At 41.7% G+C, this 26,561-nt stretch overlaps 1 protein-coding gene across 1 annotated transcript in view; it reads left to right on the top strand.

The window, feature by feature from the left end:
• The window catches only part of LARP4 (La ribonucleoprotein 4), a 447,695-nt gene that overhangs the window by 112,653 nt on the left and 308,481 nt on the right, over positions 1-26,561 (top strand). The window contains exon 7 of the mRNA XM_053705530.1: positions 17,353-17,456. Coding sequence (XP_053561505.1) covers positions 17,353-17,456 — 104 coding nt within the window. The remainder of the gene's footprint in view (positions 1-17,352; positions 17,457-26,561) is intronic.

Below are 26,561 nucleotides of genomic sequence, written 5' to 3'. Positions count from 1 at the left end.
ATTACTTGTTATGGGCTAAATGCAGCAAGAAATTGATGGCAGCATGGTTAGACACTGGGGCAACATAACGTTTTTATTTGCTCAAACGGTTAATAATTACTGGTGTTTGGGCATTGTGCTGGGGGTTCACATGGCTACATTATACAATTTTTGACTAAATCCACATGGCTAGTTTCGGTACCGCTTCCTTGCGTTTTTTTTAGGCTGAGTACATCGCATATGATGGGCGGGGCCTAATTTTTGCGCCTCAGATGCACAGTTGATTTTGACAAGAAGGCAGCAAACTTCAGCTTCGGTTGGGCCCAAACTGAGAGATTTGTCTACCGGAGTCATAGTGAGACGTTTGTCAGACCCTGTGGCGAGGTGCAGGGGGTGTTTAAGTTGTTTCATAACGTTTTTAGGTGTAACGTTTTTTTCTATAGAGGATTAATTTGTCCCTTACTTGTGGTGCAATATCAGGATACAATATAAGAAAGATATATGCTAAAATTGTAAGCTTAATAGCATTTTGAAGCAGATTTGGAAAAATTGTGTGCTTTTTTTACTTCTTAAAGGCGCAGTACGTTTTTTCAAATTGGTGTTTTTTTCAATAAATAAAGTTTTTTCACGACTTTTGTGGTTATTACTAGCCTGTTCAACATGTCTGACATTAAAGAAAGTCAATGCTCTATGTGTTTAGAAGCCATTGCGGAACCCCCACTTACATTGTGTCCCTCTTGTACTGAAAGGGCCTTACACTGCAAATAACATATTTTAGGTGATAAAAGTGTGCCTAAGGATGATTCTCAGTCTGAAGAGAATCATGTTATGCCATCCAATTATCCCCAAGTGTCACAACCTTTAACGCCCACTCAAGCGACGCCAAGTACTTCTAGTGCGTCTAATTCTTTTACTCTGCAAGATATGGCTGCAGTTATGTCTTCTACCCTTACAGAGGTATTATCTAAACTGCCAGTTTTACAGGGTAAACGCAGTAGGTCAGGTATTAAGGTAAATACTGAGCCCTCTGATGCCTTATTGGCCATTTCCGATGTACCCTCACAGTGCTCTGATTTGGGGGTCGGGGAATTGCTGTCTGAGGGAGAACTTTCAGATTCAAGAAATGTGTTGCCTCAGACAGATTCTGACATGTCCTTTTAAATTTAGGCTTGAACACCTCCGCCTTTTACTCCGGGAGGTTTTGGCGAATCTGGATGATTGTGACCCTATTGTGATACCACCAGAGAAATTGTGTAAGGTGGATAAATATCTAGAGGTACCTACTTACACTGATGTTTTCTTTCATGTAATTAGCAAGAGTCCATGAGCTAGTGACGTATGGGATATACATTCCTACCAGGAGGGGCAAAGTTTCCCAAACCTCAAAATGCCTATAAATACACCCCTCACCACACCCACAAATCAGTTTTACAAACTTTGCCTCCCATGGAGGTGGTGAAGTAGTTTGTGCTAGATTCTTCGTTTATGCGCTTCACAGCAGGCTGGAGCCCGGTTTTCCTCTGTGTGCAGTGAATGTCAGAGGGATGTGAAGATAGTATTGCCTATTTGAATTCAATGATCTTCTTCTACGGGGTCTATTTCATAGGTTCTCTGTTATCGGTCGTAGAGATTCATCTCTTACCTCCCTTTTCAGATCGACGATATACTCTTATATATACCATTACCTCTACTGATTCTCGTTTCAGTACTGGTTTGGCTTTCTACTGCATGTAGATGAGTATCCTGGGGTAAGTAAGTCTTATTTTTGTGACACTCTAAGCTATGGTTGGGCACTTTATATAAAGTTCTAAATATATGTGTTTAAACATTTATTTGCCTTGATTCAGGATGTTCAATATTCCTTATTTCAGACAGTCAGTTTCATATTTGGGATCATGCATATGAATAATCAATTTTTCTTACCTTAAAATGTGACTTTTTTCCTGTGGGCTGTTAGGCTCGCGGGGGCTGAAAATGCTTCTTTTTATTGCGTCATTTTTGGCGCAAAAATTTTCTTTGCCATTTCCGGCGTCATACTTGTCGCTGGAAGTTGCGTCATTTTTTTTATGTTTTTTGCGCCAAAAATGTTGGCGTCACCGGATATGGCGTCATTTTTGGCGCTTAAAGCATTTAGGCGCCAAATAATGTGGGAGTCTTTTTTGGCGCCAAAAAATATGGGCGTCATTATTGTCTCCACGTTATTTATGTCTCATTGCTTATTTGCTTCTGGTTGCTAGAAGCTTGTTCATTGGCATTTTTTCCCATTCCTGAAACTGTCATTTAAGGATTTGATCAATTTTGCATTATATGTTGTTTTTTCTATTACATATTGCAAGATGTCTGATTGACCCTGAATCAGAAGATACTTCTGGAAAATTGCTGCCTGATGCTGGATCTACCAAAGTTAAGTGTATTTGTTGTAAACTTGTGGTAACTGTTCCTCCAGCTGTTATTTGTAATGAATGTCATGACAAACTTGTTAATGCAGATATTTCCTTTAGTAATGTTCCATTACCTGTTGCTGTTCCATCAACATCTAATATTCAGCGGTGTTCCTGTTAACATAAGAGATTTTGTTTCTAAATCTATTAAGAAGGCTATGTCTGTTATTCCTCCTTCCAGTAAACGTAAAAGGTCTTTTAAAACTTCTCATTTTTCAGATGAGTTTTTAAATGAACACCATCATTCTGATTCTGTTTCTGATAATGATTTTTCTGGTTCAGAGGATTCTGTTTCAGAGGTTGATACTGATAAATCTTCATATTATTCAAAATGGAATTTATTTGTTCTTTACTTAAAGAAGTTTTAATTGCATTAGAAATAGAGGAATCTGGTCCTCTTGATACTAAATCTAAACGTTTTGAATAAGGTTTTTAAACCTCCTGTAGTTATTCCGGAGGTTTTTCCCCGTCCCTGATGCTATTTCTGAAGTAATTTTCCAGGGAATGGAATAATTTGGTTAATTCATTTACTCCTTCTAAACGGTTTAAGCAATTATATCCTGTGCCATCTGACAGATTAGAGTTTTGGGACAAAATCCCTAAGGTTGATGGGGCTATCTCTACTCTTGCTAAACATACTACTATTCCTACGGCAGATAGCACTTCCTTTAGGATCCTTTAGATGGGAAAATTGAATCCTTTCTAAGAAAAGCTTACTTATGTTCAGGTAATCTTCTTAGACCTGCTATATCTTTGGCGGATGTTGCTGCAGCCTCAACTTTCTGGTTGGAAGCTTTAGTACAACAAGTAACAGATCATAATACTCATAGCATTGTTAATCTTCTTCAACATGCTAATAACTTTATTTGTGATGCCATCTTTGATATCATTAGAGTTGATGTCAGGTATATGTCTCTAGCTATTTTAGCTAGAAGAGCTTTATGGCTTAAAACTTGGAATGCTGATATGTCTTCTAAGTCAACTTTGCTTTCCCTTTCTTTCCAGGGTAATAAATTGTTTGTTTGGTTCACAGTTGGATTCTATTATTTCAACTGTTACTGGGGGGGGGAAAGGAACTTTTTTACCACAGGATAAAAAATCTAAAGGTAATTTAGGTCTGCTAATCGTTTTCGTTCCTTTTGTCACAATAAGGAACAAAAACCTGATCCTTCCCCTACAGGAGCGGTATCAGTTTGGAAACCATCTCCAGTCTGGAATAAATCCAAGCCTTTTAGAAAGCTAAAGTCAGCTCCCAAGTCCACATGAAGGTGCAGCACTCATTCCAGCCCAGCTGGTAGGGGGCAGATTACGATTTTTCAAAGAAATTTGGATCAATTTGATTCACAATCTTTGGATTCAGAATATTGTTTCACAAGGGTACAGAATAGGCTTCAATATAAGGCCTCCTTCAAGAAGATTTTTTCTTTCCCGTGTCCCAATAAATTCAGTGAAGGCTCAAGCATTTCTGAAATGTGTTTCAGATCTAGAGTTGGCTGGAGTAATTGTGCCAGTTCCAGTTTTGGAACAGGGGCTGGGGTTTTACTCAAATCTCTTCATTGTACCAAAGGAGAAGAATTCCTTCAGACCAGTTCTGGATTTAAAAATATTGAATCGTTATGTAAGGATACCAACATTCAAAATGGTAACTATAAGGACTATTCTGCCTTTTGTTCAGCAAGGGCATTATATGTCCACAATAGATTTACAAGATGCATACTGCATATTCCGATTCATCCAGATCACTATCCGTTTCTGAGATTCTCTTTTCTAGACAAGCATTACCAGTTTGTGGCTCTGCCGTTTGGCCTAGCAACAGCTCCAAGGATTTTTACAAAGGTTCTCGGTGCCCTTCTATCTGTAATCAGAGAACAGGGTATTGTGGTATTTCCTTATTTGGATGATATCTTGGTACTTGCTCAGTCTTCACATTTAGCAGAATCTCATACGAATCGACTTGTATCGTTTCTTCGAGAACATGGTTGGAGGATCAATTTACCAAAGAGTTTGTTGATTCCTCAGACAAGGGTAACCTTTTTAGGTTTTCAGATAGATTGTCCATGACACTGTCGCTGACGGACAAGAGACGTCTAAAATTGGTTTCAGCTCGTCGAAACCTTCAGTCTCAATCATTCCCTTCGGTAGCCTTATGCATGGAAATTCTAGGTCTTATGACTGCTGCATCGGACGCGATCCCCTTTGCTCGTTTTCACATGCGACCTCTTCAGCTCTGTATGCTGAACCAGTGGTGCAGGGATTATACAAAGATATCACAATTAATATCTTTAAAACCGATTGTACGACACTCTGACGTGGTGGACAGACCACCATCGTTTAGTTCAGGGGGGCTTCTTTTGTTCCGACCTGGACTGTGATCTCAACAGATGCAAGTCTGACAGGTTGGGGAGCTGTATGGGGGTCCTCTGACAGCACAAGGGGTTTGGGGAATCTCAGGAGGCGAGATTACCAATCAACATTTTGGAACTCTGTGCGATTTTCAGAGCTCTTCAGTCGTCGGCCTCTTCTAAAGAGAGAGTCGTTCATTTGTTTTCAGACGGACAATGTCACAACCCGTGGCATATGTCAATCATCAAGAAGGGACTCACAGTCCTCTGGCTATGAAAGAAGTATCTTGTATACTTGTATGGGCGGAATCCAGCTCCTGTCTAATTTCTGCGGTTCATATCCCAGGTATAGACAATTGGGAAGCGGATTATCTTAGTCGCCAAACATTACATCCGGGCGAATGGTCCTCTTCACCCAGAGGTATTTCGTCAGATTGTCAAATGTGGGGACTTCCAGAAATAGATCTGATGGCTTCTCATCTAAACAAGAAGCTTCCCAGGTATCTGTCCAGATCCAGGGATCCTCAGGCGGAAGCAGTGGATGCATTGTCACTTCCTTGGAAGTATCATCCTGCCTATATCTTTCCGCCTCTAGTTCTTCTTCCAAGAGGGATTTCCAAGATTCTAAAGGAGCATTCGTTTGCTCTGCTGGTGGCTCCAGCATGGCCTCGCAGGTTTTGGTATGCAGATCTTGTCCGGATGGCTACTTGCCAACCGTGGACTCTTCCGTTAAGACCAGACCTTCTATCGCAAGGTCCTTTTTTCCATCAGGATCTCAAATCCTTAAAATTTGAAGTATGGAGATTGAACGCTTGATTCTCAGTCATAGAGGTTTCTCTGACTCCGTAATTAATACTATGTTACAGGCTCGTAAATCTGTATCTGGAAGGCTTACATTTCTTGGTGTTCTTCTCATCATTTTTCTTGGCATTCTTTTAGAATTCCTAGAATTTTACAGTTTCTTCAGGATGGTTTGGATAAAGGTTTGTCTGCAAGTTCCTTGAAAAGACAAATCTCTGCTCTTTCTGTTCTTTTTCACAGAAAGATTGCTAATCTTCCTGATATTCATTGTTTTGTTCAGGCTCTGGTTTGTATAAAACTTGTCATTAAGTCAATTTCTCCTCCTTGGAGTTTGAATTTGGTTCTGGGGGCTCTTCAAGCTCCTCCGCTTGAACCTATGCATTCGCTGGACATTAAATTACTTTCTTGGAAAGTTTTGTTTCTTTTGGCCATCTCTTCTGCTAGAAGAGTTTCTGAATTATCTGCTCTTTCTTGTGAGTCTCCTTTTCTGATTTTTCATCAGGATAAGGCGGTGTTGCGAACTTCATTTAAATTTTTACCTAAGGTTGTGAATTCCAACAACATTAGTAGAGAAATTGTGGTTCCTTCATTATGTCCTAATCCTAAGAACTCTAAGGAAAGATCGTTGCATTCTTTGGATGTAGTTAGAGCTTTGAAATATTATGTTGAAGCTACTAAAGATTTCCGAAAGACTTCTAGTCTATGTGTTATCTTTTCTGGTTCTAGGAAAGGTCAGAAGGCTTCTGCCATTTCTTTGGCATCTTGGTTAAAGTCTTTGATTCATCATGCTTATGTTGAGTCGGGTAGAACTCCGCCTCAATGGATTACAGCTCATTCGACTAGGTCAGTCTCTACTTCCTGGGCGTTTAGGAATGAAGCTTCGGTTGATCAGATTTGCAAAGCAGCAACTTGGTCTTCTTTGCATACTTTTACTAAATTCTATCATTTTGATGTTTTTTCTTCTTCTGAAGCAGTCTTTGGTAGAAAAGTACTTCAGGCAGCTGTTTCAGTTTGATTCTTCTGTTAAAAATTTCAGTTTTTTTCATTATATGATTTAAACTTTGTTTTGGGGTGTGGATTATTTTTCAGCGGAATTGGCTGTCTTTATTTTATCCCTCCCTCTCTAGTGACTCTTGCGTGGAAGATCCACATCTTGGGTATTCATTATCCCATACGTCACTAGCTCATGGACTCTTGCTAATTTACATGAAAGAAAACATAATTTATGTAAGAACGTACCTGATAAAATTAATTTCTTTCATATTAGCAAGAGTCCATGAGGCCCACCCCTTTTTGAGGGTGGTTATGATTTTTTTTGTATAAAGCACAATTATTTCCAATTCCTTATTTTTTATGCTTTCCGCACTTTTTTCTTATCACCCCACTTCTTGGCTATTCGTTAAAACTGATTTGTGGGTGTGGTGAGGGGTGTATTTATAGGCATTTTGAGGTTGGGAAACTTTGCCCTCCTGGTAGGAATGTATATCGCATAAGTCACTAGCTCATGGACTCTTGCTAATATGAAAGAAATGAATTTATCAGGTAAGTTCTTACATAAATTATGTTTTTCCTGTCCCTAAAATAATTTCGGACATTGTTACAAAGGAATGGGATAGACTAGACATTCCGTTCTCTCCCCCTCCTAATTTTAAGAAAATGTTTCCCATATCGGACACCATTCGGGACTCTTGGCAAACGGTCCCTAAGGTGGCGGGAGCTATCTCTACCCTAGCTAAGCGAACAACTATACCTATTGAGGACCGTTGTGCTTTCAAAGATCCTATGGATAAAAAATTAGAGGGTCTTCTAAAGAAATTGTTTATTCATCAGGGGTTTCTTCTACAACCTATAGCTTGCATTGTTCCAGTTACTACTGCAGCAGCTTTTTGGTTTGAGGCTCTAGAGGAGTCTCTTAAGGTTGAGACCCCATTAGTTGATATTTTGGATAGAATTAAGGCTCTCACGCTCGTAATTCTTTTATTACAGATGCCGCTTTTCAAGTGGCTAAATTAGCGGCGTAAAATGCAGGCTTTGCCATCTTAGCGGCATAGAGCATTATGGCTCAAGTCTTGGTCTGTTGATATGTCATCAAAGTCTAAGCTGTTAGCTATTCCTTTTAAGGGTAAGACCCTATTCGGGCCTGAATTAAAGGAAATCATTTCTGACATTACTGGAGGTAAAGGTCATGCCCTGCCTCAGGATAAGGCTGTGAAGATGAGGGGTAAACAAAATAATTTTCGTTCCTTTCGGAATTTTAAAGGACCCTCTACTTCCTCTTCCGCCACAAAGGCAGCAAGGGAATTTTGCTCAATCCAAGTCAGCCTGGAGACCTAACCAGGCATGGAACAAAGGTAAACAAGCCAGGAAGCCCACTGTTGCTACCAAGACAGCATGAAGGGGCAGCCCCCGATCTGGGACCCGGATCTAGTAGGGGGCAGACTTCTCTCTTTGCTCAGGCCTTGGGCTAAAGATGTTCAGGATCCCTGGGCATTGGAAATTGTGACCCAGTGGTATCGGCTGGAATTGAAGGAATTTCTCCCAAGATGGAGATTTCTTCTTTCACGGTTGTCTGTAGACCAGACAAAAAGAGAGGCGTTCTTACGCTGTGTAAAAGACCTCTCTACCATGGGAGTAATTTGCCCAGTTCCAAAACTAGAACAGGGACAAGGGTTTTACTCAAATCTGTTCGATGTTCCCAAAAAAGAGGGGAACTTTCAGACCAATTTTAGATCTCAAATGCCTAAACAAATTTCTCAGAGTTCCATCATTCAAGATGGAGACTATACGAACAATTTTGCCAATGATCCAGGAGGGTCAATATATGTCTACCGTGGACTTGAAGGATGCATACCTTCATATTCCTATTCACAAGGATCATCATCAGTTCCTAAGGTTTGCCTTCCTGGACAAACATTTTCAGTCGTGGCTCTTCCCTTCGTATTAGCCACATCACCCAGGATCTTCACGAAGGTACTAGGGTCCCTTCTGGCGGTTCTCAGGCCGCGGGGCATAGCAGTGGCGCCCTATCTGGACGATATTTTTAATCCAGGCGTCAACCTAACATCTGACCAAATCTTACACGGACATTGTGTTGGCATTTCTAAGAACTCACGGTTGGAAAGTGAATATAGAAAAGAGTTCACTAATTCCACTAACATGAGTTCCATTCTTGGGAACTCTGATAGACCTCGGTAGACATGAAAATTTTTCTGACTGAGGTCAGAAAGTCAAAGATTTCTAAATACTTGCCGAGCACTTCAGTCCATTCCTCGGCCATCAGTGGCTCAGTGTATGGAGGTCATTGGATTAATGGTAGCAGCAATGAACATCGTTCCGTTTGCCTCGCTTTCATCTCAGACCACTGTAGCTGTGCATGCTCAGACAGTGGAATGGGGATTATGCGAATTTATCTCCTCAGATAAATCTCTAGCGATGAGAGGTTTCAAAGATAATCCGATGGGCGGATGCTCACTCCTTGCCATCTATCGGCAACCTATATCCCAGGAGTAGGGAACTGGGAAGCGGATTTTCTAAGTCAGTCTTTTCATCCGGGGGAGTTGGAACTCCCATCGGGAGGTGTTCGCATAATTGATCCGTCAAATGGGACACGCCGGAATTGGATCTGATGGCATCTCGTCAGAATGCCAAACTTCCTCGTTACGGGTCCCAGGTAAAGGGATCCCCAAGCCTGTACTGATAGATGCTCTAGCAGTACCTTGGTCGTTCAACCTGGCTTATATGTTTCCTCCTTTTCCTCTTCCTAACTTGTCTGATTGCAAGAATCAAACAGGAGAGAGCTTCAGTAATCCTGATAGCGCCTGCATGGCCACGCAGGACTTGGTATGCAGATCTAGTGGACATGTCCTCTCTGCCACGTGGAAACTGCCATTGAGACAGGACTTTCTCATTCAAGGTCCGTTACAACATCACAATCTAAATTCTCTGCAGCTGACTGCTTGGAGATTGAACACTAGTCTTATCTAAGCGGGGGATTCTCTGACTCGGTCATTGATACTTTGATTCAGGCTCGCAAGCCTGTCACGAGAAAGATTTACCATAAGATATGGCGTAAATATTTTTGTTGGTGCAAATCCAAGGGCTACTCGTGGTAGTAAGGTTAAGATTCCTAGGATTTTGTCCTTTCTCTAAGAAGGATTGGAGAAGGGATTATCAGCTAGTTCCTTAAAGGGACAAATTTCTGCTTTGTCAATTTTACTACACAAGCGTCTGGCAGATGTCCCAGACGTTCAGTCTTTTTTGTCAGGCTTTAATCAGAATCAAGCCTGGTGTTTAAACCTATCTCGGCCATGGAGTTTGAATTTAGTTCTCAATGTTCTTCAAGGGTTCCGTTTGAACCCATGCATTCCATAGATATTAAACTATTATCTTGGAAAGTTTTGTTTTTAGTTGCTATCTCTTTGGCTCAAAGAGTTTCTGAGCTTTCTTACATTGCAATGTGATTCGCCTTATCTTATATTCCATTCTGATAAGGTGTGTTTGCGTACTAAACCTGGATTTCTTCCTAAGGTTGTTTCTAATTAAGAATATTAATCAGGAAATTGTTGTTCCTTCCTTGTGTCCTAATCCCTCTAAGAAGGAACGTCTCGTACATAACTTGGACGTGGTTCGGGCTTTGTAGTTTTACTTACAAGCGTCCAAGGATCTCCGTCAAACATCTTCTCTATTCGTTGTTTATTCTGGAAACGTAGAGGTCAAAAAGCTACGGCTACCTCTTTCTTTTTGGCTGAAAAAGCATCATCCACCTGGCATACGAGACTGCTGGACAGCAGCCCCCTGAAAAGGTTACGGCTCATTCTACTAGGAGGCTGTGGCTTCCACATGGGCTTTTCAAAACAATGCTTCTGTTGAACAGATTTGTAAGGCTGCGACTTGGTCCTCCCTTCATACTTTTTCCAAAAGTTTACAAATTTGATACTTTTGCTTCTTCTGAGGCTATTTTTGGGGGAGAGGTCTTCAAGCAGTGGTGCCTTCCGTTTAGGTATCTGTCTTGTCCCTCCCGTTCATCCGTGTCCTGTTGCTTTGGTAATTGTATCCCACAAGTAAAGGATGAGTCCGTGGACTCGTATCTAGTAGAAGAGAAGGAAATTTATGCTTACCTGATAAATTGATTTCTTCTACGATACAAGTCCACGGCCCTCCCTGTCATTTTAGACAGATTTTTGTTTTTCAAAACTTCAGTCACCTCTGCACCTTTTAGCTTTTTCTTTTCTCTTCCTATACCTTCGGTCGAATGACTGGGGGTGGAGAGAAGGGAGGATATATATATCTATATATATATATACAGGGAGTGCAGAATTATTAGGCAAATGAGTATTTTGACCACATCATCCTCTTTATGCATGTTGTCTTACTCCAAGCTGTATAGGCTCGAAAGCCCTACTACCAATTAAGCATATTAGTTGATGTGCATCTCTGTAATGAGAAGGGGTGTGGTCTAATGACATCAACACCATATATCAGGTGTGCATAATTATTAGGCAACTTCCTTTCCTTTGGCAAAATGGGTCAAAAGAAGGACTTGACAGGCTCAGAAAAAGTCAAAAAATAGTGAGATATCTTGCAGAGGGATGCAGCACTCTTAAAATTGCAAAGCTTCTGAAGCGTGATCTTTCGAACAATGAAGCGTTTCATTCAAAATAGTCAACAGGGTTCGCAAGAAGCGTGTGGGAAAAACCAAGGCGCAAAATAAGTGCCCATGAACTGAGAAAAGTCAAGCGTGCAGCTGCCAAGATGCCACTTGCCCACCCGTTTGGCCATATTTCAGAGCTGCAACATCACTGGAGTGCCCAAAAGCACAAGGTGTGCAATACTCAGAGACATGGCCAAGGTAAGAAAGCTGAAAGACGACCACCACTGAACAAGACCACACAAGCTGAAACGTCCAAGACTGGGCCAAGAAATATCTCAAGACTGATTTTTCTAAGGTTTTATGGACTGATGAAATGAGAGTGAGTCTTGATGGGCCAGATGGATGGGCCCGTGGCTGGATTGGTAAAAGGGCAGAGAGCTCCAGTCCGACTCAGACGCCAGCAAGGTGGAGGTGGAGTACTGGTTTGGGCTGGTATCATCAAAGATGAGCTTGTGGGCCTTTTCGGGTTGAGGATGGAGTCAAGCTCAACTCCCAGTCCTACTGCCAGTTTCTGGAAGACACCTTCTTCAAGCAGTGGTACAGGAAGAAGTCTGCATCCTTCAAGAAAACATGATTTTCATGCAGGACAATGCTCCATCACACGCGTCCAAGTACTCCACAGCGTGGCTGGCAAGAAAAGGGTATAAAAGAAGAAAAATCTAATGACATGGGCCTCCTTGTTCACCTGATCTGAACCCCATTGAGAACCTGTGGTCCATCATCAAATGTGAGATTTACAAGGAGGGAAAACAGTACACCTCTCTGAAACAGTGTCTGGGAGGCTGTGGTTTGCTGCTGCTCACGCAATGTTGATTGGTGAACAGATCAAAACACTGACAGAATCCATGGATGGCAGGGCTTTTGAGTGTCCTTGCAAAGAAAGGTGGCTATATTGGTCACTGATTTTTTTTTTTTTTTTTTTGAATGTCAGAAATGTATATTTGTGAATGTTGAGATGTTATATTGGTTTCACTGGTAAAAAATAAATAATTGAAATGGGTAATATATTTGTTTTTTGTTAAGTTGCTAATAATTTATGCACAGTAATAGTCCACCCTGACACACCAGATATCCCCCTAAAATAGCTATAAACTAAAAACAAACTAAAAACTACTTCCCAAAACTATTCAGCTTTGTTATAATGAGTTTTTTGGGTACAATGAGAACATGGTTGTTGTTCAATAATAAAATTAATCTCAAAAATACAACTTGCCTAATAATTCTGCACTCCCTTGTATATATATATATATATATATATATATATATCTCTATATATAATATATATATATATATATAATATATTATATATATATATATTATATAAATATATATATATATATATCTCTATATCTATATATATCTATATATATCTATATATATATATATATTAATATATATATATATATTTATATATATCTATCTCTGCTTGTGGTTGCTCTTTGCACCTTCTGTTGGCAGGAGGATAATATCCCACAAGTAAAGGATGAATCCGTGGTCTACTCGTATCGTAGAAGAAATCAATTTATCAAGGTAAGTATAAATTTCCTTTTTTCCTATATTTCAACTTAAAAGCGCAAAGCTATGGAGAACTCTGATACGTTAGGGGGTACTCCCCTCTTTACCTAATTCTAATACCTGTATTTATTGTGAGGAGGCTACGTTATACCCGCCTGCTCAATCTATGTTCCATATGCCCTTGATAAAGTACTTGTATCTAAGAAACCCAAGATGTTTAGTACCACTGAGCCGTCCACCTCTGAGGGTCTCCGTCCCGTGAGGGTGTGTTCCCTGCAGTTATCTCCTACTACACAAGCAACTCTCCCCATTGCACTGTTAATCCTCCTCTGAGGTGCACTCTTACTGCCAGACTTCACTGAACAGCTAAAAACTGCAGTGTCTGCAGCCTTCAGTGCTTTACCTCGCCCTGCTAAGCGCAAACGAAAGGTCAAATATTGCTATCCTTTCCAGGGGTCATCTACCAACTTGTTGGATTTATCTGATACTATATTATCTTCTGATGACGCCTCTGATACTTCAGAGGATGCTCTTTCTGGGTGGGAATCTGCTGCCTCTAATCCTCCGGCTGTAGAGGACCCAGACTTTAGATTTAGGATCGATCACTTATGCTTTCTGTTAAAGGAAGTGTTGGCTTTGTTAGAGGTTTCGGAACCTAAATTACCCGAGGAACCTTCTATTCCTACGCTTGATAAGTTTTATGAGGACACGGTGTTGCCACAGACTTTCCCGGTTCCTGTAAAGATGGCAAAAATTGACTGGTAGAGACTTGGATCTTCTTTTTCCCCTTCTTCCTTTAAGAAATTGTTCCTGGTTCCAGACTCTCAATTAGAGTTGTGGGGTTCTGTCCTAAGGTAGATGGAGCTATCTCCACGATTGCTAAGCGCACTACTATCGCAGTTGAGGATAGTTCATCGTTTAAGTAACCCATGGATAAGAAGCTAGAAACTCTTAAAGATGTTTCAGCACACAGGGTATTTGTTTCAGCCTGCAGCGGCAGTTGCTGCGGTGTCTGGAGCCGCTACCTATTGGTGCGACTCTCGGTGATGATCAAAGTGGGAACTCCCCTCGACGAGATCCAGGAAAGAATTAAGACCTTGAGGGTAGCTATTTCTTTTATCTGTTTCAGTTCTATCCCGTAGGGCACTCTGGCTGTAGTCTTGGTCTGCGGACATGACTTCAAAATCTAGATTATTTTCCCTTCCATTTAAGGGGAAGATTCTTTTCGGTCCAGGCCTGTACTCAATCATATCCACTGTCACTGGGGGCAAAGGTGCCTTTCTACCGCAGGATAAGAAGAATAAACCTAAAGGACAGGGTCTTAATTTTCGTCCTTTTCATTGCAGCCCACCACAAAGCCTGATTAGTCCAAGGGAACTTGGAAACAGTCTCAATCTTGGAATAAATCCAAGCAGAACAAGAAACCCGCCGAAACAAAATCGGCATGAATAGGCGGCCCCCTATTGGGGGAAGACTATCTCTCTTTGTGGCGGCTTGGCTGGGGGTCTTGCAAGACCCTTGGGTTCTGGAGGTCATCACTCAGGGTTACAGGATAGGTTTCAAATCTCATGCACCCAGGGGCAGATTCCTCTTATCAAACACGTCTCCAAGACCAGAAAAACAAGAAGCTTTTCTAGGGTGCGTGAGGGATCTCTCCTCCCTGGTAGTAATTGTGCTGGTACCTCTAGCAGAGAAAGGTCACTACTCAAACCTTTTTGTGGTCCCAAAGAAAGAGGGTACGTTTTGCCCGATTCTGGATCTAAAGTGCTTAAACAAGTTCCTGTCGGTCCCATCGTTCAAGATGGAGACGATAAGGTGGATTTTTTCCTTAGTTCAAGAGGGACAGTTCATGACTACAATGGACTTGGAGGATGCTTACCGTCATGTGCCAATACACAAGGATCATTTCAAGTTCTTAAGATTCCCTTTTCTGGACCAGCATTTCAAGTTTCTTGCTCTTCCATTTTGTCTAGCTACTGCCCCAAGAGTCTTTACAAAGGTTCTGGTGGCTCTGCTTGCGGTGGCGAGATCCAGAGGTATTGCAGTAACGCCGTACTTGGACGACATCCTGATCCAGGCTCTGTCCTGTCGGCTGGCTGAAGACCATTCAAGAGCTCTTCTACTTCTTCGATCTTATGGATGGAAGATAAACTTTGAAAAGAATTCTCTGGTTCCCAGTACCAGGGTGCAATTCATGGGTACGATAGGTTCCATATCCATGATGTTTCTTACAGACCACAGACTTGCAAAATTACTTCCAATTGTCTTGCCCTCCAGACCTCCTTAAGGCCCTCTCTGGCCCAGTGTATGGGGGTAATTGGGCTCATGGTGTCCAGCATAGATATCATCCCATTCGACAGGTTCCATCTCAGACCACTTAAGCTGTGCATGCTGAGGCAATGTAACACCGACCACTTGGATCTGTCACAACAGATTTCTCTGGACAACCGGTCGAGAGAATCACTCTCTTGGTGGCTCTGTCCAGATCACCTGTCCCAAGTGACATCCTTTTTGAGAACATCCTGGGAGATTGTGACTATGGACGCAAGTCTATCAGGATGGAGAGCTTTTTGGGGTGCCAGGAAGGAACAGGGCATGTGGACTCGAGAGGAATCTCTCCTTACGATCAACATTTTGGAACTTCAAGCGATATTCAATGCTCTGAAGGCTTGGCCTCTTCGGCGTTTGTCCCAATCTATCAGATTCCAATCGGGCAACATAACTTCGGTAGCTTACATGAACCATCAGGGGGGAATGAGGAGCTCCCTAGCAATGAGGGAAGTATCTCAGATTCTGGAATTGACGGAGGCCCACAACTGCTCGCTGTCAGCGATCCACATTCTGGGTGTGGACAACTGGGAAGCGGATTTTCTATGCAGACAATCGTTTCATCCGGGGTAATGGTCTCTCCATCCTGAGGTGTTTGTGGGGATTTGCAACAGATGGACGCCAGAGAGAGATCTCATGGCATCCCGACTCAATACAAAGCTACCCAGATACGGCAGAGCTGATAGCTGCATTAGCAGTTCCTTGGAGGTTCACCCTAGTTTACATTTTTCCAATGTTTCCACTTCTCCCTCGTGTAGTGGCCCGCATCAGGAGCAAGCTTCGGCTATTCTAATTGTTCGGTCGTGGCCGCAAAGGATGTGTTTCACGTACCCGGTGGGGAAGTTCTCATCGCCTCCATGAAGGTTATCTTGTTGCAGAGATCTGCTGGAACAGGGTCCTTTTTGTTCATCAGAATCTAGATTCTCTGAGGCTGACTGCGTGGAGATTGAACGCTTAGTCCTAGCCAAGAGAGATTTTTCTGAGCGATTGATACTCATTCAAGCTAGAAAGCCGGTAACCCATCGCGTCTGTCATAAGGTGTGGAGGACCTACTTATTCTGGTGTGAAGAGCGTGGATTCCCCTGGCATAAGGTCAAGGTGTCGAGGATTCCTTGTTTTCTCCAAGATGTTTTGGAGATGGGACTTGCCGCTAGTTCCTTAAAGGGACAGATTTAGGCTCTATCTGTGTTATTGCACAAGAGGCTCTCTGAGCTTCCTGATGTACATTCTTTTGTTCAGGCTCTGTCTAGAATCAGGCCTGTGTTTAGACCTACCGCTCCTCCTTGGAGCTTAAATCTAGTTAGTTTGGCAGAGGGCTCCGTTTTGAGCCTATGCATTTGGTTGACATTAAGTTACTGTCTTGGAAGGTTCTTTATCTACTGGCTATTGCTTCGGCACGCAGAGTCTCTGAGATGGTGGCCTTGCAATGTGAGCCTCCTTACCTAGTTTTTCATACTGATAAGGCTGTTCTTCGTACTGGGTTGGGTTTTCTCCCCAAGGTTGTGTCTGATCACAACATCAATCAGGAGATTGTGGTTCCTTCCTTGTGTCCTAATCCTTCTTCGAAGGAATGATTCTATTCTGGGAATCTTAGAGGGCAGACGGCTTTTTCCACTTCCTTATCTTTTTGGTTGAGGAGCATTATTCGCTTAGCATATGAAACAGCGGGACATAAGCCTCCTCAGAGGATTAAGGCTCATTCAACTAGAGCTGTGGCTTCATCTTGGACCTTCAAGAATGAGGGCCGTTTTCATTCAGTGTCCTCTAGAGCTTGGGTATGTTTCCCACAAGAAAGGAATGAAGCCGTGGACTCCTCCATTTTATAGAAGGAAAACATAAATTATGCTTACCAGATAATTTCCTTTCTTTCTGTATGAGGAGAGTCCATGGCCCCCGCCCGTTTTCTCCTTTGTGCAGACCTACATTTTTGTTATTCTTCTGGCACCTTTTTATACCCTGATATTTCTCCTACTGTTCCTTGTTCACTCGGCTGTATGACTGGTGGATGAGGGGCGTGAGAGAGGTATATAAGCCTTTGGCTGGGTGTCTTTGCCTCCTCCTGGTGGCCAGGTTCTGTATTCCCACAAGTAATGAATGAAGCTGTGGACTCTCCTCATACAGAAGAAAAGGAAATGATCTGGTAAGCATAATTTTTGTTTTTTTTTCAATATATATTTTGTTTGGGTACAGTTACTCTTTTATTATTACAAAGAACTTCAATTAAATCACTCTATTTAAACTGTAGTAATGTACGTTCCTTATTGAATTCTAATATATTTAACTTTTGTTATTTTAGCTACACCTGTTGTTCAAGTGGATGAAAAAGGAGAGAAAGTGAGACCAAATCATAAACGATGTATTATTATTCTACGTGAGATCCCTGAAAGTACGCCTCTAGAGGTATATTTATTATGTTAACTACATTCACATGTTAAATTACATGAAAACAATGTTGGATACATTTCTTGTAAACTTCTTCAATGCATAAACTGCAGAGGGAAAAAATTCCCCAGTGAGATTACTTAAAGGGACACTCAGGTCAAATTAAATTTTCATGATTCAGATACAGTATGTAATTTTAAACAACTCTCCAATTTACTTCCATTAAAAAAAATGTGCACCCTCTTTTATATTTACACTTTTTGAGTCGCCAGCTCCTACTGAGCTTGTGCAAGAATTCAGACTATACGTATATGCATTTGTGATTGGCTGATTTCTATCCCATGGTACAGGGGGAGTGGAAATATACATAACTTTGAAATTTGTTAGAAAAAAATCTACTACTCATTTGAAATTCAGAGTAAATGCTATTGTATTGTCTTATCTTGCATTTGTTGATTATGCAAATCTACTGTGTTTACTGATCCTTTAAATGGGATAGCAAAGTTAAAATTTAAACTTGCATGATTTACATAGAGCATTACATTTTAAGATACTTATTCAAAATCATTTCTATTTTCAGATGTGCTGCGTTCCCTTGGTATTTCTTGTTGAAAAATAATATGCACATATCCTCACCAGTAGGAACTAGCTGCTGATTGGTTCTTGCACACATTTGTCTCTTGTGATTGGCTAACTAGATGTGTTCAGCTAGCTGTTAGTAGTGCAATGCTGTTCCTTCAGCAAATGATATCAAGTTAAAGGGACAGTCTACAATAGAATTTTTATAAGATACATAATCCCTTTTTTATCCATTCCCCAGTTTTGCATAACCAACAGTTATATTAATATACTTTTTACATCTGAGTACCTTGTATCTAAGCATCTTCTGACAGCACCCTGGTCACATGACATTTTGATTATCTATTGACTTGCATTTAGTACTGTGTTGTGCTAAATCTTAAATAACATAGTGTTCATGCACAAGGAGTTATCTATATGGCCCACATGAACTAGCAGTCACCTGTTGTAAAAAGCAAATACAAAAGGATGTGATATGAGGCTGTCTATAGTGGCTTAGAAACAAGCAGAAATGTAGAGTTTTAAATGTTATAAAGTATATTAATATATCAGTGTTGGTTGGGCAAAGCTGGGGAATGGGTACTAAAGGCATTAAACAATAACAATTTTAGTGTAGACTGTCCCTTTTTAATTAAGCAAATTTTATAATAGAAGTAAATTAGGAAGTCGTTTAAAAAGGGGCAGGAAACCCCCAGATGTCCTTTCATGATTTGGATAGAGCATACAATTTCAAAGAAAATGTTCACATTTAATGGTTCACATCTTAAACCTAGTGTTCTATCACTAGTAGTTTAGGAATCCATTTCAGATTTACTTTAGCTCTGTTAGTAACAAAACAATGGTGAGGGTCTTCTTAAAGGGGCAGAAGGGTCAATATTGAAATGTGTATGGGTGTAATTCAATTTTAAATAGAAGCATTTTGCAATTTTCCATTAGTAATAATGCACCTAATAAGCGATTACTGTTTTCTCTTAAGTGTTTCCAGTCCACGGATCATCCATTACTTGTGGGATATTCTCCTTCCCAACAGGAAGTTGCAAGAGGATCACCCACAGCAGAGCTGCTATATAGCTCCTCCCCTCACTGCCATATCCAGTCAATCTCTTGCAACTCTCAACTAAGATGGAGGTCGTAAGAGGACTGTGGTGTTTTATACTTATTCTTCAATCAAAAGTTTATTTTTAAATGGTACCGGAGTGTACTGTTTATCTCAGACAGTATTTAGAAGAAGAATCTGCCTGCGTTTTCTATGATCTTAGCAGAAGTAACTAAGATCCTTTGCTGTTCTCACATATTCTGAGGAGTGAGGTAACTTCAGAGGGGGAATAGCGTGCAGGTTTTCCTGTAATAAGGTATGTGCAGTTAATATTTTTCTAGGTATGGATTTTGCTAGAAAATGCTGCTGATACCGAAGTAATGTAAGTAAAGCCTTAAATGCAGTGATAGCGACTGGTATCAGGCTTATTAATAGATACATACTCTTATAAAAGTGTATTTTAAAACGTTTGCTGGCATGTTTAATCGTTTTTTACATATGTTTGGTGATAAAACTTATTGGGGCCTAGTTTTTTCCACATGGCTGGCTTGAATTTTGCCTAGAAACAGTTCCCTGAGGCTTCCCACTGTTGTAATATGAGTGGGAGGGGCCTATTTTGGCGTTTTTTTGCACAGCAAAAATTACAGACACAGACATCCAGCTTCTTCCTGCATGATCCAGGACTTCTCTGGTCAAAAGGCTTCAAAAGTCGTATTGAGGGAGGTAAAAAGCCACAGTAGAGCTGTGGCAGTTGTTGTGACTGTTTAAAAAACGTTTTTGTCACTTGTTATTCGTTTTTGGTATTAAGGGGTTAATCATCCATTTGCAAGTGGGTGCAATGCTCTGCTAACTTATTATATACACTGTAAAAATTTCGTTAGTGCAACTGCATTTTTTCACTGTTATTTCAAAATTTGGGAAAATTTGTGTTTCTTAAAGGCATAGTAAAAATTTTTTGTATTGCTTGTAAACTTGTTTTAAAGTGTTTTCTCCAACATTGGTGTGTCCGGTCCACGGCGTCATCCTTACTTGTGGGAATATCTCTTCCCCAACAGGAAATGGCAAAGAGTCCCAGCAAAGCTGGCCATATAGTCCCTCCTAGGCTCCGCCCACCAGTCATTCTCTTTGCCGTTGCACAGTCAACATCTCCACGGAGATGGTTAAGAGTATGTGGTGTTTAGTTGTAGTTTTTTTTATTCTACTATCAAGAGTTTGTTATTTTAAAATAGTGCTGGTATGTACTATTTACTCTGAAACAGAAAAAGATGAAGATTTCTGTTTGTGAGAGGAAGATGATTTTAGCAGACAGTAACTAAAATCGATTGCTGTTTCCACATAGGACTGTTGAGATGAAGTAACTTCAGTTGGGGGAAACAGTTAGCAGACTTTTCTGCTTAAGGTATGACTAGCCATATTTCTAACAAGACTGTGTAATGCTGGAAGGCTGTCATTTCCCCTCATGGGGACCGGTAAGCCATTTTCTTAGTCTCAAGCAGAATAAAGGGCTTAATATGGGCTATAAAACTGGTAGACACTTTTATGGGCTAAATCGATTGCTTTATTTGGACATTTTATACATGTTTATGCTGATAATTCACACTTATAAACTTGGGGAACGTTTTTTAACGTCAGGCACTATGTTAGACACCTTTTCCAGTCAGGAAGGGCCTTCCCAGTTGTAGGCTGAGCCTCATTTTCGCGCCTTTACTGCGCAGTTGTTTTTGAGTACAAGACATGCAGATGCATGTGTGAGGACCTGAGAGTAGTTGGAAAAGTTCCTAGAAGGCGTCATTTGGTATCGTATTCCCCTCTGGGATTGGTAAAGTCACAGCAGAGGCTGTAGCTGGGACTGTATAGGGGTTAAATCTGTAACCGGTTTCGTTATTTTAAGGGTTAAAGCTCTGAAAATTGGTGTGCAATACTTTTAATGCTTTAAGACACTGTGGTGAAATTTTGGTAAATTTTGAACAATTCCTTCATATAGTTTCACATATTCAGTAATAAAGTGTGCTCTGTTTAAAATTTAAAGAGACAGTAACGGTTTTGTTTTAAAACGGTTTTTGTGCTATATTGACAAGTTTAAGCCTGTTTAACATGTCTGTGCCTTCAGATAAGCTATGTTCTATATGTATGAAAGCCAATGTGTCTCCCCCTTCAAAATTGTGTGATAATTGTGCCATAGCGTCCAAACAAAGTAAGGACAGTACTGCCACAAATAATGAAATTGCCCAAGATGATTCCTCAGATGAAGGGAGTAGACATGGTTCTACATCATCTCCTTCTGTGTCTACGCCAGTTTTGCCCACGCAGGAGGCCCCTAGTACTTCTAGCGCGCCAATGCTTATTACCATGCAACAATTGACGGCTGTAATGGATAACTCCATAGCAAATATTTTATCCAAAATGCCTGCATATCAGAGAAAGCGCGATTGCTCTGTTTTAAACACTGAAGAGCAGGAGGGCGCTGATAATTGTTCTGTCATACCCTCACACCAATCTGAAGGGGCCATGAGGGAGGTTTTGTCAGATGGAGAAATTTCAGATTCAGAAAAAATTTCTCAACAGGCTGAACCTGATGTTGTGACATTTAAATTTAAATTAGAACATCTCTGCGCACTGCTTAAGGAGGTGTTATCTACTCTGGATGATTGTGACAACTTGGTCATTCCAGAAAAATTATGCAAGATGGACAAGTTCCTAGAGGTTCCGGTGCACCCCGACGCTTTTCCTATACCCAAGCGGGTGGCGGACATAGTGAATAAGGAGTGGGAGAAGCCCGGCATACCTTTTGTTCCCCCTCCTATATTTAAGAAATTATTTCCTATGGTCGACCCCAGAAAGGACTTATGGCAGACAGTCCCTAAGGTCGAGGGGGCAGTTTCTACTCTAAACAAGCGCACTACTATTCCTATCGAAGATAGTTGTGCTTTCAAAGATCCTATGGATAAAAAATTGGAAGGTTTGCTTAAAAAGATTTTTGTACAGCAAGGTTACCTTCTACAACCCATTTCGTGCATTGTTCCTGTCACTACAGCAGCGTGGTTCTGGTTCGAGGAACTAGAAAAGTCGCTCAGTAGAGAGACTCCATATGAGGCAGTTATGGACAGAGTTCACGCACTTAAGTTGGCTAACTCTTTTATTTTAGATGCCGCTTTGCAATTAGCTAGATTAGCGGCGAAAAATTCAGGGTTTGCAATTGTGGCGCGCAGAGCGCTTTGGCTAAAGTCTTGGTCAGCGGATGTATCATCCAAGACAACCATTCGAACGATTCTACCCACTATCCAGGAAGGTCAATTTATGACTACCGTGGATCTAAAGGATGCGTACCTACATATTCCTATCCACAAAGAACATCATCAGTTCCTAAGGTTCGCCTTTCTGGACAAACTTTACCAGTTTGTGGCCCTCCCATTCGGATTAGCCACTGCTCCAAGGATTTTCACAAAGGTACTCGGGTCCCTTCTAGCGGTTCTAAGACCGAGGGGCATTGCAGTAGTACCATACTTGGACAACATTCTAATACAAGCGTCGTCCCTTTCAAAAGCAAAGGCTCATACAGACATCGTTCTGGCCTTTCTCAGATATCACGGATGGAAGGTTAACATAGAAAAAAGTTCTCTGACTCCGTCAACAAGAGTTCCCTTCCTGGGAACAATAATAGATTCCTTAGAAATGAGGATCTTTCTGACAGATGTCAGAAAGTCAAAACTTCTAAGCGCTTGTCAAGTTCTTCATTCTGTTCCACGTCCTTCCATAGTTCAGTGCATGGAAGTAGTAGGGTTGATGGTTGCAGCAATGGACATAGTTCCTTTTGCGCAAATTCATCTAAGACCATTACAACTGTGCATGCTGAAACAGTGGAATGGGGACTATACAGATTTGTCTCCAGTGATTCAAGTAGATCAGAAGACCAGAGATTTACTCCGTTGGTGGATATCCCTGGACCACCTATCCCCGGTAATGAGCTTCCGCAGACCAGAGTGGGTCATTGTCACGACCGACGCCAGTCTAGTGGGCTGGGGTGCGGTCTGGGAATCCCTGAAAGCTCAGGGACTATGGTCTCGGGAAGAGTCTCTTCTCCCGATAAACATTCTGGAACTAAGAGCGATATTCAATGCTCTCAGGGCTTGGCCTCAGCTTGCAAAGGCCAGATTCATAAGATTCCAATCAGACAACATGACGACTGTTGCGTATATCAATCATCAGGGGGGAACAAGGAGTTCCCTGGCGATGAAGGAAGTAACCAAAATAATACAATGGCGGAGAATCACTCCTGCCATCTATCTGCGATCCACATCCCAGGTGTGGAAAACTGGGAAGCGGATTATCTGAGTCGTCAGACATTCCATCCGGGGGAGTGGGAACTCCACCGGAGATTTTTGCCCAGTTGACTCAATTATGGGGCATTCCAGACATGGATCTGATGGCGTCTCGTCAGAACTTCAAGGTTCCTTGCTACGGGTCAGATCCAGGGATCCCAGCCTTGGACCTTTCAACCTAGGCTTATGTGTTCCCACCGTTTCCTCTCATTCCCAGGCTGGTAGCCAGGATCAAACAGGAGAGGGTCTCGGTGATCTTGATAGCTCTGCGTGGCCACGCAGGACTTGGTATGCAGACCTGGTGAATATGTCATCCGGTTCCACCATGAAGCTACCTTTGAGACAGGACCTTCTTGTTCAGGGTCCAATCGAACATCCAAAATCTGTCTCCCTCCAGCTGACGGCTTGGAGATTGAACGCTTGATTCTATCAAAGCGTGGGTTTTCAGATTCAGGTGATTGATACTCTGGTTCAGCGCCAGAAACCGGTAACTAGAAAGATTACCATAAGATATGAAAAGATATATCTGGTGTGAATCCAAGGGATTCCCTTGGAATAAGGTAAAAATTCCTAAGATTCTTTCCTTTCTGCAAGAAGGTTTGGATAAAGGATTATCTGCGAGTTCTCTAAAGGGACAGATTTCTGCTTTATCTGTCTTACTACACAAAAGACTGGCAGCTATGCCAGATGTTCAAAGCATTTGTTCAGGCTCTGGTTAGGATCAAGCATGTTTACAGACCTTTGACTCCTCCCTGGAGTTTAAATCTAGTTCTCTTTCAGTTCTTCAAGGGGTTCCGTTTGAAACCTTTACATACCATAGATATTAAGTTGTTTATCTTGGAAAGTTTGTTTTTGGTTGCTATTTCTTCTGCTAGAAGAGTTTCAGAGTTATCTGCTCTGCAGTGTTCTCCCGCCCTATCTGGTGTTCCATGCAGATAAGGTGGTTTTGCATACTAAGCCTGGTTTCCTTCCAAAGGTTGTTTCTAACAAAAATATTAACCAGGAGATAGTTGTACCTTCTTTGTGGTCCGAATCCAGTTTCAAAGAAGGAACGTTTGTTACACAATTTGGACGTAGTCCGTGCTCTAAAATTCTATTTAGAAGCTACAAAAGATTTCAGACAAACATCTTCTCTGTTTGTCGTCTATTCTGGTAAAAGGCGAGGTCAAAAAGCGACTTCTACCTCTTTCCTTTTGGCTTAAAAAGCATCATCCGATTGGCTTATGAGACTGCCGGACGGCAAGCTCCTGAAAGAATCACAGCTCACTCCACTAGGGCTGTGGCTTCCACATGGGCCTTCAAGAACGAGGCTTCTGTTGATCAGATATGTAAGGCAGCGACTTGGTCTTCACTGCACACTTTTGCCAAATTTTACAAATTTGATACTTTTGCTTCTTCGGAGGCTATTTTTGGGAGAAAGGTTTTGCAAGCCGTGTGCCTTCCGTTTAGGTAACCTGATTTGCTCCCTCCCTTCATCCGTGTCCCTAAAGCTTTGGTATTGGTTCCCACAAGTAATGATGACACCGTGGACCGGACACACCAATGTTGGGGGAGAAAACAGAATTTATGCTTACCTGATAAATTACTTTCTCCAACGTGTGTCCGGTCCACGGCCCCGGCCCTGGTTTTTTAATCAGGTCTGATGAATTATTTTCTCTAACTACAGTCACCACGGTACCATATGGTTTCTCCTATATTTTTCCTCCTGTCCATTCGGCTCGAATGACTGGGGTGGGCGGAGCCTAGGAGGGACTATATGGCCAGCTTTGCTGGGACTCTTTGCCATTTCCTGTTGGGGAAGAGATATTCCCACAAGTAAGGATGACGCCGTGGACCGGACACACCCGTTGGAGAAAGTAATTTATCAGGTAAGCATAAATTCTGTTTTCCAAGCTTGCTAGTCTCATTGCTAGTCTGTTTAAACATGTCTGACACAGAGGAACCTACTTGTTCATCAGATTTCAGTTGGACAACATCACGACCGTGGCTTACATCAACCATCAAGGGGGAACCAGGAGTTCCCTAGCGATGTTAGAAGTCTCAAAGATAATTCGCTGGGCAGAGTCTCACTCTTGCCACCTGTCAGCGATCCACATCCCAGGCGTAGAGAACTGGGAGGCGGATTTTCTAAGTCGTCGGACTTTTCATCCGGGGGAGTGGGAACTCCATCCGGAGGGTGTTTGCTCAACTGGTCCATCGTTGGGGCAAACCAGAACTGGATCTCATGACATCTCGCCAGAACGCCAAGCTTCCTTGTTACGGATCCAGGTCCAGGGACCCGGGAGCAACGCTGATAGATGCTCTAGCAGCTCCTTGGTTCTTCAACCTGGCCTATGTGTTTCCACTGTTTCCTCTGCTCCCTCGACTGATTGCCAAAATCAAACAGGAGAGAGCATCAGTGATTCTGATAGCGCCTGCGTGGCCACGCAGGACCTGGTATGCAGACCTAGTGGACATGTCATCTCTTCCACCATGGACTCTGCCTCTGAGGCAGGACCTTCTAATACAAGGTCCTTTCAATCATCCAAAACTAATTTCTCTGAGACTGACTGCATGGAGATTGAAACGCTTGATTCTATCAAGGCGTGGCTTCTCCGAGTCAGTCATTGATACCTTAATACAGGCTCGGAAGCCTGTCACCAGGAAAATCTACCATAATATATGGCGTACATATCTTTATTGGTGTGAATCCAAGAGTTACTCATGGAGTAAAGGTTAGGATTCCTAGGATATTGTCCTTTCTTCAAGAGGGTTTGGACAAAGGCTTATCAGCTAGTTATTTAAAAGGACAGATCTCTGCTCTGTCCTTTTGCACAAGCGTTTGGCAGAAGTTCCAGACGTCCAGGCATTTTGTCAGGCTTTGGTTAGGATTAAGCCGTGTTTAAAGTGAAGGTCTATTTTAAGCCAATGCACTGCACCCATTTACCCATTAACATATATAAATTACAGTCACTAACGTTATTTTTCGATAATCTTATTCACTTTTGAATAAAATATAAATATATTTTACCTCTGTTGTATAGAGTGACTCCTCCCCTCCAAAACTTCCTTGTTCTACAATAGTGACGTAGAGAGCGGTACCACACGCTCACAACGCCAATTAAAAGCTCGTGCACAACTCTTGATGGAAAATACGCATGCGTATGTCCCCCGCAATCGCGCATGCGTAAAGATTTTACGATCCATAGC

The sequence above is a fragment of the Bombina bombina genome, chromosome 3 (assembly GCF_027579735.1).
Source record: "Bombina bombina isolate aBomBom1 chromosome 3, aBomBom1.pri, whole genome shotgun sequence".
In the NCBI taxonomy this organism is placed as follows: domain Eukaryota; kingdom Metazoa; phylum Chordata; class Amphibia; order Anura; family Bombinatoridae; genus Bombina; species Bombina bombina.
This window is presented reverse-complemented; position numbering and strand designations above follow the sequence as displayed.